General features: G+C 37.3%; 1 protein-coding gene across 1 annotated transcript in view; it reads left to right on the top strand.

Moving 5' to 3' along the window:
- LOC150102039 (RIMS-binding protein 2-like) overlaps positions 1-18,319 on the top strand; it is a 540,578-nt gene that overhangs the window by 318,819 nt on the left and 203,440 nt on the right. The window contains exons 24-25 of the mRNA XM_090399955.1: positions 475-651; positions 12,794-12,942. Of these exons, the coding sequence (XP_090256081.1) occupies positions 475-651; positions 12,794-12,942 (326 nt within the window). The remainder of the gene's footprint in view (positions 1-474; positions 652-12,793; positions 12,943-18,319) is intronic.

Genomic DNA, 18,319 nt, shown 5'->3' on the forward strand with positions numbered 1-18,319 from the left:
TTTCTCATAATGTAAAACCCATCTCCTAGGAGATGTATGATGTTATACATTATGGTGGGAGGTCACTACCCAGACCGGTTTCAATCTTTATTGAGATCTCATCAGTGAATAGCTAGACCAAGTATAATACTAAGTGTATAGCGATCAGAACTCAGAACTTTCCCCACCTTTGCTACGAGTTGCCCTAGTTTGTACTGCGTACTTGAACTACATGCTTACGCTAGTAGTCGCTGATACTTTTATAGTTACTATATTTGGCATGAAACTCTTTGATTCTGATCTTTGAGTTTCTTATTCGGTTTTAAAACAATGTGGGATTGATTATCCCCTTAATTTAAATAATGTTTACATCGCCGAAATGAAGCCTATTGGCTCTTTATTTTAAATAAAATTATTTTGTTATTTATTTTAAAATAAAATTTGCTCTTTATTTTAAATAAAATTATTTTGTTATTTTTCTCTCTTGTATTTCAGGTCTGCCTGATCCACCTGTGGATATTCAGATTGAAGCTGGACCACAAGATGGTACATTGCTTGTCACATGGTTGCCTGTTACCATTAATCCTATGGGTACTTCAAATGGTGCTCCAGTGACTGGCTATGCTGTGTATGCTGGGGAGAAAAAAATTACAGAAATCGATAGTCCAACTGGTAAATATTGCTTTATTTATTTCCTCATTATGTTAATTTTTCTCTATCCTGCCAAATTTGATTTAATCACCAAGTTTTTAACATCACTATTCAATGTTTAAAATAAACATTAAATTTTGTATTCTATTTATTGGTTCTACCAAAAAATTACCTAATTATCAGCGAGAAGTTTTTTTTTCACTTAGTTACAAAGTAAACTATACTTGACAAGAAACTATATTCTTGTTTTATCCTTTTGGATAAAACAAATAATTTGTAAGGAAATAAAGTTTGCTTCTAAAGTATCTTCTCAATTAGGCTATTTGTATAGAGGCTGTTGACTGACTTCCCTTCGATTGCTTCAGTATCCCATAATGCACAGCATACTCCCTTTTGGGTGTGTATATTGCTAGGCATTATTATTATTATTATTACCCCAAGACCTCATGTAGTCAAAGACTCATCTGGGAGGTCCTTCTATCACACACACACACACACACACACACACACACACACACACACACACACACACACACACACACACACACACACACACACACACACACACACACACACACACACACACACACACACACACACACACACACAGCTCATCATACCCTGCCTTGAACACATTCAAACTCCTTGCAGACACCACATTCTGGCAAGGCATTCCAATCATTTACAACTCTCCACGAAAAAAACCTGCCCCTCACTCCCCTACTCACATCCTCTTTATACAGTTTCCAGGGATGACCTCTGGTTCTCCCCCGATTTCCCACTATTTTCTGTAGAACTTCTCAAGCATTGATCATATAACAACCCCTTAATAACTTGTAGTGCTCTATCATATCTCCCCTCTTCCTCCTGTCCGCCAGACTCTGCAAGTTGCATCTTCTCAATCTTTCCTCATATTCGACATTCCAGAAGTTAGAAACTACCTTAGTAAGTTGCCTCTGGACCCTTTCCAACATCTCTTCATCCTTCTGAAAACCAGGTGACCAAATCTGGGCACAGTAGTCCATGTGTGGCCTAATCATAGCCTTATACAATGGAACAAGAATCTCCCTACTTCTACAAGTCAGTGTCCTTCGCATCATTCCCAGAAGCCTTTGTGTTGTCTTCACAATTTTGGCTATGTGTCCCCTAAATTTCAGATCCTTATCCACTATCACTCCCAGATTTCTTATTTCTTCCACCTCCAACAATATATTCTCAACAAGCATAAATTCTATGCATATGAAAAGGTCACTGGTTTTGACTTTCTTCCTGGAAACTTGAGTTTTTCATCCTGTAAAACAGACAAATCAGCCAGAAGAACGAATGAACAAACGAACACACACACACACACACACACACACACACAATTTTCAGACAATATACTGGTCTCATAGCATGAGTTACTTTGGCTGTCCAAATTAACCAATGGATAGCCAGGTTGATAATTCAGAAGTCATATATAAGCAGTTGTAGTTTTAGAGAAGGAGGAGGATTTGAATAGACACTTTGAGTAGCAAGTGAATGGAGTTAGCTTTCCTGATGAAAACAAACCAGTTTGAAACAGCTGTCAGACCAGTGAAACTTTATCAAAATGGACCAATAGGAGGCGAATATATGGATGCTGTCACAGCGGGCCTGTCTCCTATAAGGTCTGGCTAGGGCAACTCGTAAATACCGGCAAGTATATTCCCGTAAGCTCTCTGGTCAAATTTCATTAGAAACTTTTATAGTTTCTGTTTTCGGCTTTGAAATAATGCTGGATTTAATATCCACTTGATTTTTATATATCTATAATGGATTGGCTGTGGTATACTATGAAAGAACAACCAACATTTCCCATCAGCATATGTGTTGTATTCTTTGATGCTTTCAGAGCTTTCCTCTCCTTAATATGTCTTTATGGGGTGAGTCCACTTACTGTAGTGAAGCAGAAGTTTGTATAGGTTTGCATCAATGTTGGCATTTCCTTCATATTCTCTTTAAGTAATTTCATATATAAGGCAGAATTCTTTCATTTACAATCTGATTAGTGTTAGACAAGCAATTACACAAGCTAACTCAAAAGATACTGTCCTTCCTCTAGTTATGTATATGGCTATAAGGCATTGAACTTTATTCGATTTTTGTTGAATTTTCTTAGATTTTCTTGCATCTTTTCAATTCTCTCTCTGTGTGTGTATATGTGTGTGTGAGAGAGAGAGAGAGAGAGAGAGAGAGAGAGAGAGCCTTTCAAACCTTTCTTAATGAGTCTGTTGGCTCCTTGGAGACCTGATGATGATGATAATAGCAACATGAGATGCATTTCAAAAGTTTTGCACTTTCTTCCTGTTCTTTCCTAATTTCCTTGAAAAGAGTCCTCTAGACTTAGATTTGTTCCTTAAGATGAAAGAAGCACTCCAGTGGGAAATGCTTTATTCACAACCATTGATGAGGTTTCTATTGAAGTGACTTGTGATATCAAACACATCAACAAAAAATGTTTGCTCATAGGAATACAATACATGACTTACCCAAACACTGAACAGTAGTGATTAGGTAGAATGGAGAATATATTGAATACCTGTAAATACATTTTGTTAAGAAAATGTTTAATTTAATAACATAAGTGCAGTTTGCAGTACAGGTGGTCCCCAGGTTACAGACGACCTGACTTACAGCATTCATACTTACGAATGGGCTCCCAAGGCTCCCCATAAGGATAATTAATAATTAAATAATTAAATTAATAATTCGGGAACTAGTTTCTTCCGCACATGTAAACAAACCCACATGGTGTAAGCAGTTCATTGTCGCAGCATCTTTACGCTAGTGGCTAGCACAGGGGTATTGTTATTATTACCGTATATGCGCTATTCATTAGGGATCTGAGTTACATACAAGTCCGACTTAAAGACATTCTCAGGAATGTATCTCGTTCGTAACCAGAAATGATCTGCATCATTTGGTTAAAGATGACCTACTTCTGTAATATAATATAATATAATATAAACAGTGCATACATTAAAAATTATGGAGTTAGAGAACTTCTTTCTCTTGTTTTCAGTTATACACAGTCAGTCCTTGGTTCCATTCTGAAAATCTAGTCATTTCAGAAATCACTGTATATTGTATATCTATGAAAAGAATGAAAATGAAAATTATACACATCATATAACCTCCATGGAGTCAAAAGACCCATTGTGGGAGGCATATGTTACACACAAAGCCTAAGTTGTGCTTTAAACTTATTCAGTGCATCTGCATTCACCACAGTGTCATGCAATGCACTCCACTCACCAACCACTCTTCATGCAAATAACCTTCTCCTTATGCCCCTGCTCACCTTCCTTATTTCAGCTTCCAGGTATGTCCCTTGTACTATGCCCTTCTCCCATTCTGTGAAAAAATTTTTCCACATTAACCTGGCAACAACCTTTTACTAAATTAAATGTCTCAATCATCTCCCTCTCTTCCTCCCATTCACTTGCAAACTGCATTTCCTCAGTTTGTCCTCATATCCCACATATGACCTTAGTCGATCTTCTCGGGACCCTCTCAAATATATCCTCATCACAATGAAAACCAGGAAACCAAATCTGTGCACAATAACCATACGAGTCCTGACCAAGTCCTTAACACCAGTAATGACTTTCCTCTTCTCGAGATAGTTGAGATACTGTCCCCACATACACAACTTGCTGATACCCATCTGATAGCTAGTCACCTATCCAGCGCAGCAGTCTATCATCCAGTCCCATCAGCTTCAGTTAGTTATCAACTTGTAATGCACAAGTCTATCAAAAGCCTTTACGAAATCTAAGTATACTACTGTGTATATGCATCTCCCTTGTCCAATACATTCATTACCTTGTTATAGTACACAAGCAACTTGGTAAAACACAATCTTCCTTTAACAAACTCAGGCTGACAAGCACAAAGGATACAACTGTTATCAACCCACTTTTGTATCCTATCTCCAATATCTTAACTACAACTCAAGATATACAGGCTGGACTATAATTTGTTGCCTTAGTCTTAACATCACCACCTTGGTGAAGTGGAACAATTTTGCCTTTGTTCCACTCCTTTGGAATTTGTGCTGTTGCAAGACTTTTGTTAAACAGATAGGCAAAGGCTTATGCTAATTCCTTAGAACATTTCCTTAAGACACCTGGTGATATATCATCAATTGCTATTGTCTTATTGATATCTACCTTGAACACCTCATATATATCTTGTTCCCTTATCATTAAGTCTTCTCTCATTTTATTCTCTACACTTGTGCTTCTGATTTCACACTGAGGATGAGCAGTTCATCAGGATGAACTGCTCACCGAGTATTTCAACTATGTCCTCTGCTCCCACTTTCATATATTAGCAGCATCTTGCTATAATCATTCTTCTTTCTACTTGCCACATATTGAAAAATCTCACAAAGGTTTTTCTTGGCCTGATTTGCTAATTTTTGCTCGTACTCTTTTGTTGTCTATATCAACTGAGTCACTCTCCTGGCTGTCTGCCCTTTATACTCTTCATGCAAATGATTACCATTATTCATCTTGTGCTGTCTCGTGCCTTCTTCTTCCAGATTTCATACTTAATCTCCTCATTCATTCATTTTACACCTAACTTATTCAGTCTTTTGACCTTCAGAATTACATTCACTCATTAACCATGCCAGGACGTATATATACATCCAAGTTAGCATGGATGCGAAGTGCATATTAAAATTGTAATACCATTGATATTACATTGAAATATGATTGATACGAAGCGTATGAGGATGCGTATTTGATTCATAATGACTGGTAAGGTGGTTAATGGTGTTATGCATTTCTTTGTCAGTTCCCAAGCAGTATTTATTTCCTTACCACTCAACTCCTCATTCCATGCTTTAGCTCCAAGTGGTCTTCTAACCTTGTCATACGCACCAACCTTTCATATATATATCCTTTCCTGGAGGGAAGTACGAAACCCCATTTACAATTATGTCCTCTGATGAAATGATGAGATCTACAACTCCCAGTCCTTGCATGTCCTTCTTTACATACGGCCTGAGATAGTTGTCTCTCTAGAACTCCAGTACTTCAATTTCCTTATTCCCAAATTCTAATGTATACTGCATAATTAAAATGACCTTTCCCTTGTTCACTAATCCAAGTTGCTTATACATTTCTTCATCGCTACCCTCCAAATTCCCTGGCCTATAGTAATATCCAACTAAATATATCTTCCTACCATCCTCCACCTCACACCACACTGTCTCAGTCAGAATCATTGCCCACTATTTCCTCTCTTATGTGGTCTACCTTATGTGGTCATAATTCCCCTGCTATCATCAGCTGCATTACCCCTTCCCCTTCTTGTCCTTTCTATCCTTACAAAAAACACTGTATACCCTTTCATTTCTATTCCAATTAGGATCTCATCTTCATTCAACCATATTTCACTTATTTCAATGATTTTGGGGTGAATAAATTCGATCAGTGAAACCATTGCATCTCCTTTATTTTTGATACTCCTGGCTTTTGTATATAAACACTTTTAGTTCTGTAGCCAGTCCTACCCAAGCCATTTGTTGGTTGTGATTTCCCCACCATACCTGCCCAATCTTAAATAAAACCTTTATCACCACTTACAACATGTATCTTCTTAGCCTCAACTACCCCACTCACATTCTGATTCATTCCATTTCTGTGTTGATCATCCCCATACATTCACTACTATTTCTAACATACACTCTTTCTGTCCACTCAGACTTTCCATGTTCCTCTTGCATCCCTGTTCTCTTTTCATCTCTCACACTACTACTGTTTCCATTCCCAAGCACTTTGGTCTCTTCCGTACCACTCTCCTGATATTTTGCTTCATCTCTTACTTCTGATCTCTTGCTTGCATCATACACTGCACTTCCATCTAGCAACAGTTTCTCTAGTTCATTCACTCCAAAGCCATTCAAATGCAATCTGTCATGTCTGTATAATTCCATTCTTTCCTCAAATACATGCCATATATCTACAAGCCACACTCACTTCCCACACAGCTCTGCCAGCATGCCATTCAAGATTCTGACAGTCCATCTCATCTCATCATTATCATATCTTGAGAGCACACACTCAACCTTTTCCCACTATACTGTTATCTTTGACTCTCCTCAGTAACCTCTTGATATCCTCTCTTTCATTCTCCTTATGTCCACTTAAATCATTTGTTCCCACAACCACATCTAATTCTTTTGATTGTTTCCTCCTCATGTCCAAAGCATGAATTATATTGCTCATTCTTCCTCCTGGATAGCAGACCTTATGGACTCTCTCATTAACAAATCTCATCAACAAGTATATATATATATATATATAAATTATTAAATAATTTTTTTTTCTAAATTAGTTGTCTTTCCCTTTTCTTTTCCATATCACTGGAAGAATCACTTTTTCACTTGCTGGCTATTTTCACAACGAAATAATGCCACTAAAAAAATCACAGATGAAAAAGTGCTACCATATGACAGGTGGTGCATTGTCATTAGACTTTTCAACCAACTGCAGAAGTCAAAAATAATATAATAGGATTAACACGTTCATGAGGAGCATGGATAAACCATCTTGTGCTGTATTTGACCTTGGAGTGGGGAGGCACTTCATAAATTATGGCATGTACTTCCATCAAAACAAAATTATGTAGATGAGTGTGTGTGGTGGGGGGGGTATAATTATACAACCAATAATTATGCAACTGGTATATTTAATTGACATATTTAAACCAACTAATAATAGACAGCACTTGCATATAGTGGTAGCTTATTTTTGAAATAAAAAAAACCTCTATAGTGAAAAACCTTTCCCCCAGAGACTCCATATTCCACAGATGCAGCTGTATAGTAGGTGTTTTATTGTAGCACTAAACAGTATGTATGTATGCATTAATGTGATTGCCTTGTAAGTATGAGTGGTGGTAAGTTGCCTACCTCGTAAGTCAAGGACTGACTGTGTATTATATAATTGCTTTCACATTATATAAATTAATCTGTACTCTTCGGAACATATACCAATTAGGGTGTAGTGAGGATAGAATTTCTTTGTAAGTTGAGCAGTGTTTAAGGTCCTGACAGAAATGCGAATAATTTTGAAATAATAAGAAATATATAAAAATGTTTTAAAAAACTTAAGTAATTTCTAGCAAATATGGAATAAATTTTGAATATATTTGGATGCTTTAATATCAGAGCTCAATGTCTTGAAATGTTTATCTATTTTTCTTAAAATTTAATTTATTTTAGCAATTACTCATCCATTACAGTGTGCACAGACTTAGATTTATCTTCAGAAAAGTGTCTCCCTCTATACATTTTGTTATCAATTTCTTTTTTTCAGGGATTTAAATTTAAATTATTATTATTATTATTATTATTCAGGACTTCCATGGAGCCACAAGACTCATCATGGGAGACCCACTCTAGAAAACACAAAGCCTCTCATACCACTCCTTAAACTCATTATTCACCATTCATACTCTCACCATCCTCCATGCAAAGAAACCATTCATCGCCCTCTTACTCACAACCTCCTTTTCACAATTTCCAGAGATGACCCCTTGTCCTCACTTCTTCCCCTGCTCCACTAAATGAAAGAACTCCCAAGTGTCAACCCTGTGACCACCTCTCAACAGTTTAAATGTCTCAATCATCACCTCTCCTTCTTCTATCTGGCAAACTTTGCAGTGCATATCGTTGGTAGATGTCGCACTGATATGATCGTCGGCTTGTCGAGAGCTCCTGAAAAGATTAGTAGTATTTTATGTTATCATTGGCAATTTTACTAGAATTTTATGTAGTATTGTTTGCTTTTTGTTTCTTGGTGTGTCTGTGCGATTTTTGTGTGTTTTCTGTGTTATTTTAATTATTATTTTTAAGATAAGATAGCATTTAAGAGTTTTGATATAAAAGAGTTTATGCAATGTGCTGTTTGTGAGATGTATGCTTTGCGAAGAGCGGTGGAAGTCTGGTTAGATGGTGATAGTGGAGTTAATATGTGCAGAAAGTGTAAGGAGAATGAGGATCTCAAGCATGTTTCGGGTGGCGAGAGTGATATCATTAATGATAGTCAGAATATAAAAAATAGCGATGTGATAAGGAATTGCGAGGTAGTACCAGATAGGTGCGAGGGCGTCGTTGAAAGTGTAAATGAAGGTAAATACAGAACAAATGGATGATTTAATTGATAATGAAAATGGTGAGATAGATGCAAGTAGCGAAATCGCAAGGTTGAGCAGAGCGATACACAGAGCAAAAAGTCAACTGGAGCATATGGAAAAATGTGCTGAACATACCGACTAATAAATGACGAAAGTCTGTTACGTTAAATAATAGAATGTTCGTAAACATCAATAAAATGAAGGAGTGAATGCTGTATGGAGATTCGCTATTAAGAGGTGTGTTAGTTGAGAGTTTGACGAAATCGTACCAGCTGGGTGCAAACATAAAGGACGTCAGCGAATCTATTCGAGTGCAAAAACAGAGGGTGAAAGAGATGATAATCGTGGCAGGAACAAATGATTTGAAAGAAGACAAAATGGAAATGATAGAGGATGTGAGGAAATTACTTGAGGTAGCAAAAGAGAAGAGTGAGAGAGTTAGGATGGTGAGTATTTTACCGTGGTATGACAGTGAAGTGTTTAGAAGGAGGGCCATAATTGCCAATGACTTTATGCATGGGTTATGCATGGAGAGTGGTGTGGAATTTGTGGATGTGTGGAGTGAGTTCAATGGGCGAAAGGATTTATATAAGATGGATGGGTTACATTTGAATGGATTTGGTGTACGGAGGCTTGAAAAAGTGTTGATGAATGAAGTGGAAGTGGATGTACAGACTAAGGGAAACTAGATTTATTAAGGGGTGGAGAGTAGATATGCAGACTTTAGGGAGGCAGTTGAGTGTATGAATGAGTATAATATGCCCGAGCGAGTACGAAGGACAACAAATCAGAATGGGATAGTTAGTATACGGCATCAAAGTAGGGATGGGACTAATGGGCTTCTGCAATTCATGTACACTAATGCCAGGAGTATTAGGAACAAGAAGGAAGAGCTTTTGGCCTTGGTTGGCACTTCCAGGCCACAGGTTGTTGGTATTAGTGAAACATTGCTGACAGAAGATGATAAAGCTAGTGAGATTGAATGCGACGGGTATAGCGTGTTCAGGAGTGACAGGGAGAATAAAAAGGGGGCAGGAGTGTTATTGATGATAGCTGATGAGTTGCAGCCAAGGAGTATAGAAGTTGAACTGCAGGATAGAGAAAAGAGCACATTTAAGGCTGTTTGGTGTAAGATTGTGGCTAGCAGAACAAAATATACAATTGGGTGCTGCTATAGACCAGGTGATGGAATAGATGGTGGGGATAGTATGCATAGGCAAATAGAAGAAATGAGTGGAAGGAGGGTAATTATTATGGGTGATTTCAATTATGGTAACATTGACTGGAAAGAGGAGAGGGCACATGGGAGGAAGGAATTGAATTTTATGCGGTTATTAAGGGACAACTATCTGCGACAGCATGTAGTGGAAAATACCAGGGGGCAGAGAGTGCTTGACCTAGTAATTGCATCTGAGAATGTGGCTGTAATGAACATGACCATGTTGCCACCAATTGGTGAGAGTGATCATAAGGTCATGACTGGGGAGGTGGCTAAAGGAGAGGAATTTACAATTAAGACAGGGTACATGTGGAATTACCGGGCTGGTAAGTATGACAAGTTTAGGAGTGTGCTTGGCTCAGTGCCATGGCATGTAAAACTGCAAGGAATGGATGTTGATAGTGCATGGGAGGTGGTTAAAAAGTGTTTGCAGGAGGCAATGGTTGACTGTATACCAAGAATCTGAATAATCAATCAAGTAGGGGTTAAATGGATGAATAGCACTATTAAACTTGAGCTGCAAAAAAAGAAACAACTGTGGAGGGAATTTAAGGAGAAAGGTGACCAGCAGGTGCAGGAACAGTATAAAGCTCAGGCCAGGATGGTAACAAGGGTGGTAAGAAAAGCAAAAGCGGATTACGAAAGAAAATTGGCCATGCAGGCTAAAGAGAATCCCAAACAGTGTTTTTCAATATGTTGCAAGTAAAAGGAAAAATGTTCATGGCAGAATGATTTTAAATAATGCTGAGGGTAGGGAGGTAACTGAATCAGTCAATATAGTGGAATTACTGCGTGAGCACTTTGCAAGAGTATATCATCCAGGTGGTGACATTGCAGGAATGGAAGAACCAACAGCTTATACTGGAATTGTGACGAATGAAGTAGAGGTAACTAGACTCTTACAGAACCTCAATGTCAATACATCTGTGGGATTGGATGGTATACCAGCTCGTGTCGTACGTGAAGCGGCCAAAGAATTGTCAGTGCCCTTGACCATTTTGTTTAATTTGAGCCTTCGGTCTGGTTCAGTCCCAAGGGGGTGGAAAGAGGGGAAAATAGTTCTGCTGCATAAAGGTGGTTCCAAGGCTGCTGTTGAAATTACCGTCCAATCAGCATAACAGGAATCATTATCAAGGTCTTGGAGAAAATAGTCAAGAGGAAAATACAAGATTGGATAGATGAAAATGGGATACTGTATCAGGGACAGCATGGTTTTGTGAAGAGTAGGTCATGCCTCAGTAACTTGCTCACGTATTATAATACAGTGACAGCTGAACTGGATAAGGGTAATGGGTTTACAGTGATTCTACTGGACGTTGCTAACGCCTTTGACAGGATACCACATGGAATTCTAATTAGTAAATTGCAGCATATGGGGATGGATATAAGGTTGGTGAGATGGATAGGAGGGTGGTTGACAGAGAGATATCAGAGAGTGGTTTATTCAGGAGTAGTGTCCACAAGATGGCCTGTGACTAGTGGTGTGCCACAAGGATCTGTTCTTGGACCACTGCTGTTTAATTTGTTCATTAATGATATGGGAAAGGATCTGAGAGGAACAGTTCATTTGTTTGCGGATGATGCAAAGTTGGGTAGGGCAATAGTGAATGCAGATGATGTCAAAATTTTGCAAGATGATTTGGATAGATTGGAGGTCTGGGCTAAGGAGAATGGATGTCAATTTAATGTGGCAAAATGTAAGGTTATACATTTTGGGGTGAAAAGATTAGCAGCAGTTTATTACATTGGTGGAACTGTACTCCAGGAAATTGATGAGGCATGAGATTTAGGAGTGTTGGTGGATAAGAAGTTGAAGTTTAGGGGGCACATTGCAAAAGTGGCCAAATCAGCTCATCAAATCACTTGGTTGCTGAAGAATACGTTGACAAGCAGAGACATACAGGTTATCGTTCCTCTGTATCGAGCCTTGATAAGACCCCCATCTTGACTACTGTGCCCAGATTTGGTCACCTAGGTTTCTTCTTGATGGGGAGGAGGTTGAGAGGATCCAGAGGTGAGTGACCAAGATGATAGCAGGTCTGTGGAATGAACCTTATGAGAACAGGTCGAGGATTTGTGGGTTGCAAAAATTGGTTGATAGGTGGAGGAGGGGAGATATGATTGAGACATTCAAATTACTGAAGGGTTTCTATAAAATTAATTCAGAAGATATTTTTGAGAACAGGGCTGGTTGTGGAAGGACTAGGGGACTTCTATGGAAACTGGGCAAAAGTGTGGTTAGTAAGGGTGTTAGAGCTGGGTGCTTTACTTTTAGAGTGGTGAATGAGTGGAATGGGCTGCCAGATTCTGTGGTGGATGCTGTGACGGTGAATGAGTTTAAGGTGAGGTATGATAGATACTGTATGAATGTCGAATAGTTGTGATGAAGATGATTTGGGGCCTCCCTCAATGAGTCTAAGCACTCCCTGGAGTTTCCCCATGATAATAATAATAATAATATTCCCTCAAGCTATTCTCATAACTAGCATTGCACAGTCCTTATATCATTTTTGTTATCTTCTTCTGTACTCTTTCCAGGGTTAATTTATCTCTTCAAATCATGGGGACCAAATTTAGCACAATAGTCTGTATGTGTGGTCTGATCAGGGCTTTGTACAATGGAATGACAACTCTCTTGGTCAGCGTTCTTCTCAATATTGCAGCAATCCTTTGGGTTACCTTCACCACCTTTGCAACATGTTCCCTAAATTTCAGGGATTGCAATATGCTCTCCCTAAATTTAAAATATTACGTTGATCATTTTTTTTCTAGGTGATCATGCTCTGTTAGACATAACTCATATGGCTCCTATAAAGAAAAGAAGTGTAACAGTGAGGACAAAATCAGGAGACAGTATGTCAGCTGATTCCATGCCCTGTGTTATTCCACTTGATCTTCTTAGAGGTGTCCAAGCATCCGTGGTAAGTGTGGGAAAATATAGTTTAAATTTAGTATCTATACATTAGAAGAGGAAAATAATTCTTCTAGTTTTACGAACAGTTTGGTTCAGTTATTATATTATTTGCTGTATGGTATGATTAGAGCATTTTTCAGAAATTTGTGTTTTGGTCTTCATTTAGTCTACTTTGAAAGTAACTTATATCATTATTTAGTATGAGCAAGACAATTTCATCTCACATGACATTGAAAGAAACAAAAGTTAATGTTTTGTAATAGTTTCTTCTTATATTTAAGAATGAAATTTAATAATAATAATAATAATAAACCATTCCAGTACAGATGTAGTTACTATATTGGAATGGTTTATGATATGCTAGGATTAATTCAAGGGTATGTTCTTATTATAATAGCAGCACTACTGTAGTGCATTTCAAAGAATGACTCTGCTCTTTGATTGGAAATACCTGGGTTTTAATCCTGTTTAAGATGCAAGAAACATTTATAGGGCTCTTCAACTGAAGGTGAATTGACTGGTCCCATATGGAGGTGGCAAGATTTTTTGTCTGCAAACATTAGAACTCAGGTAATTTCTCTTTCTAAATCTGCAAACTGACCAGAGAACACATGCAATTAATCAACATAGTATACTTGTGTCATAGCATTAATTATTTTGGCATATCCCTGAATGCCCATGATCTGCAGTAATAATAATAATAATAATATTATTATTATTATTACAATAGCCTCCATGTAGTCAGTAGACTCATCATGAGAAGCACACTCAACCAGCAACATGTATGTTATATTGAACTTTGAAATCATTTACACTCCCATTCACAGTGCAACCACTTTATACAACTTTCAGGGATGGCCTCTCATTCTTCCCATCTTACAGTCCACTCTTTTAATAATTCCTTCTGTATTAATCTAGTAAAATCCCTTAATCAACTTGAAGGTCTCTATCATATTTCCTCTTTTCCTGCAATCCTAAACTCTGTAATTCATATTCCCTCAATTGCTCTGCATAACAAACACTCCAGAGTTCCACAATCACTTTAGTAATTTGTCTTTGGATCCTCCATAATGTTTACACATCACAGTGAAAACTAAGCAACCAAATTTGATCATAATGGTCCATGTGTGGTCTAATCAATGCCTTATATAGTGGTACCACTACCACCTCCTTATCTCTACATGCCAATATATATTTTATCACAGTAGTAATATGATGTGCAGTCTTCACAACACTTGCAACGTGCCCTAGGAACTTTAGTCCACTGTCTACCATCATCTCAAGTTCCTGAATCTCATCCACTTCCTGAAGCACAGCTCCACCAATACAGTATAGCCTTATATTTGTGCACTGTATCACTGATTATTAACATTTATTGATATTAAAACTGCAATCCCAGTCATCTATCAAAGCTAAAAGTCTATTCAAATCTTCCTATAGGGAATTAACATCAGCAATATTTGTGATAATTCTACCTAACTTTGCATCATAGCAGACATTTGAAGATCCCTAGTCAATCCACATGAAATATCATTAAAGAATAAATTAACCAGTACAGGCCCAAGACCAAAATCCTGAGGTAAACCACTGGTCACTTTTTTTTTTTTTTCCCCTGAGACACTGCCCCATCATATTCAACTTTCTGGTATTGTTCTAAAAGCCAATCTTCAATCTACTTAATCAGTCTGTGTAATCTATCAAATGCCTTTGAAAAGTCCAAGAAATCACTAGATACGAATCTCCCTTATCCAATACATTCACTACCTTATCATACATGTAAGTAGATTGCTAAAACAAAACTTGCTCCTTCACAAACCCATGCTGGCCATCATAGAGAATCCTATGTTCATCAACCTAATTCTATATTCTGCTCATAAAGAGTTTCTCCAAACACTTTGACCACTGCAAAACTTTCATTAAATAATCAAGTCAAGGGTATGGCTCTTATTTGTATATTCTTTAAAAATACATGGTGATATGTCATCCATTCTCACAGCCTTATTAACAACATCTAACCCAAGCAACACTTGATTTACCTTTCATTCTTTCAACTTTTATTCTCCTAATACTTGCCTCCTTTACACAAGTTTGCACAACATCATTCACACTTGCATGATATATGATGAAGTGTTTTCATTTAATAATCCTACTATATCATTTGCAATGGTCACTCCGCTACCATAATTATACACCAGTGTCAACCTGCCATAATTATTTTTCTCCTTCTTTGCCACAAAGCAAAAAAATTCCCTTTGATTATCTTTGACTTGACTGCAGGTCTCTTGGTGAGTATATGCCAACCACTACTTTGCTGTCCTGAAATTCAAAAAAAAAAAAAAAAAAGTAACCTTAAAAAGAAAAAAAAAAGAAAAAATGTATTTTTATGGTTGAAATACAATTATATCAGATTTTACTGCCCTCCAAACTTTTCACTCTTAGGCATTGTCTTAATTGCCAAACAGATTAGGATGGCCTTCCCGGACTGGCCAATCTCCTCATGTTCTACTTTTTTCTTTTTTTTTTAACCATGCTTATCACCTTTCTGGCATACAGTTTATATTCTTCATGCATCTGTTCATTACAAACTGTCTTGTACCTCCTCCATAACAACTTTTGCCACACTGCTTTCTTGATTTCACTGTTCATCCATCTCACTCCTTTTTATTTATTTACTTAACTCTAGGTATGCAGTTATTCAATATGCTTGTGTCAGATACTGCCTTATCATTTCCCATGCACTGTCAACACCTTTTCTGCACATTTCATCAATCCAAAGTATTGATGCTAGTTGACTATGGAGTTTCTCATAACCACCCACCTTATAGTTCCACATATATACCTTCTTGATAACAACTTTTTCCTGTTTGACTACCTTCCAAATCAGCCTTTTGATCACTCTCATCAACAGGTGGTAACGTTAATATCTTATTCTCCATTCTCCTTTTTATTTATTTACTTAACTCTAGGTATGCAGTTATTCAATATGCTTGTGTCAGATACTGCCTTATCATTTCCCATGCACTGTCAACACCTTTTCTGCACATTTCATCAATCCAAAGTATTGATGTTAGTTGACTATGGAGTTTCTCATAACCACCCACCTTATAGTTCCACATATATACCTTCTTGATAACAACTTTTTCCTGTTTGACTACCTTCCAAATCAGCCTTTTGATCACTCTCATCAACAGGTGGTAATGTTAATATCTTATTCTCCATTCTGTGAGGATATCGCCAAATCTAATACATAAAAGCCTCATGTTTTGCTTCCATTATACACTGTCTAAGATAGTTATTCTGAAGAAATTCAACAAATTCACTCTCCTTGTTACCATATGCTATATCTTTCCAATCTCCATTCCTATAATTAAAATTTCCAATTAGGATCACTTTCCTTTTATTTGTCCAACTATTTTATCTAAACATTTCACAATCAGTGCTCTCCAGATTCCCTGGCCTATAATAACATCCTGTTAGATATATACTAGTCTAATGATCTCTTCACATCAAAAAGCCTCAAAATCTTCACAGATACTATTATTTTCCACTTCCACTTTTGAAGCACACAATTCCTCTGTATCATTAATAGCACACCTCTGTCTTTGATGTCTTTGCCTTCCTGTCCTTTTGAAAAATTCAATATCCTCCCATTTCTGGTCCTAACAGCGTATCATCCTCAGGCAATCAAGTTTCACGTACATCAGTTATTCTTTGGGCACACTGACTCAATGTTACAAACTCAGATCCTTTTATTTCTAATACTCCTTACATTAGTATACAAACATAACAATTCCCTACTCTTTGAGGCATCCTGCCAAAACCATCAGTCTGTACTCTCTCTGCTATAGCACACCTCTGTCTTTGATGTGACCATTCTCATTTCCCTGATCCCAATTCTAATTTTCATTCATATCCCTATCATCTCCTATTATGTCTAGTGGCATAACATATACGATACAATACAATACAATAGTGGGGGAAAAAAAACATAAAAGCAAATCTGCATGAATCAGGGGTTACCTATATATTAGTACCATAGGTAGGAGAGCTGGATAATTAGGCAGAAATCCTGCTTAAGAGACTAAGAATAGAACTTTTGCCAGCCATTTCATTCCTCCAGCCTGTTGGTTGGAGAGCAGAAGTACTATCCACTTGGCCAAACAGGATAACTTGATAGAAGGTGTTGGGGGGGGGGGGGATCATGGGAATAACTGCCTGGTGACAAAAGATTTCCTAAAGAGATTTTTTGACATTTTATGAAGGCTAGCATTGATTTGTTAAAGGTGCTCTTATTTCAGTAACTGACTTGTTGCCATTCATAATAAAAGTACTGAGAACAGTGAATGAGGGAAAGCTATAAACAGTCATTTTTCTGAATTTTGAAAGGACATTTGATAGGATGTTGCATGATAAGTCGATATTTAAGATGCAATGTGTAGGTTAAAATATTAGTCTAGTGGAATAGAAGTGATTGGAAATTGTCTTTTTGATAGGTATCAGAGAGTTGTAATATGGGGGGGGGGGGGAGTGCTGGGGAATAGGAAGGTCACAAGTGGGTTTCCACATGGTTCATTATTGGGACTGTTACTGTTCAATTTTTATATTAATGATATTGTCAGTGGATTATGGGGAAATGTTCGGTTGTTTAGATTATGTGAAACTTGGGATAGTTATTGCTAGTAGTGCTGATGTTACCTCAGTAGGTAGATTTGAATAAGCTGGAAAGATGGTAAATAAAATTAATGGTAATTTTGGTTTAATATAGCTAAATGTAAGGTTTTGAAATGTGGAATCTGTTGATTGGAGGCTACATGCACACACAGACACTCTTGGCAAAACTATATTGGAGTGGAAGAAGCTATGGATTTTAGGGTGATTGTGGATAGAAATTTGAATTTCAGAGGACATATTACAAAAGGATTATGAAGACAAACCAGATGATTGCTGTAGGATAGAGGAGGAACAATGACCAGCAGAAATTAGAGAGTGGTGTTCCATGCTCAGATCTAGTCACTGAGATTTGAAGGAGATGAAATAATAACTGTAGAGATGGTACAGAAGTGGATAACAAAAATGATATTAAGACTGCAGAACATTGGTTATAAGTACAGACTGAGGGCATGTATGTTGCAGAGTCTGGTTGAAAGGTGATGAAGGGATGATATATATATATACGTGTGTGTGTGTGTTATTGAGATGTTTAAGCTGTTGAGAGGTATTTAAAGTTTGACACTGGGGTGATTATTCATATTGCAGAATGAGGGGAATGAACAAGAAGAAGAAGAATTCATTGTTGCAAAATGAATTAGTGAGTAAGAAGAAGAAGAAGAAACATGGTTGATGTATTAATTCCTTCAGAGGATTTGAATTGATGAATGGGAGAA

Source organism: Typopeltis vanoorti, chromosome 11 (genome assembly GCF_054136105.1).
Source record: "Typopeltis vanoorti isolate ZY-2024b chromosome 11, IOZ_Tvanoo_1.0, whole genome shotgun sequence".
Classification (NCBI taxonomy): domain Eukaryota; kingdom Metazoa; phylum Arthropoda; class Arachnida; order Uropygi; family Thelyphonidae; genus Typopeltis; species Typopeltis vanoorti.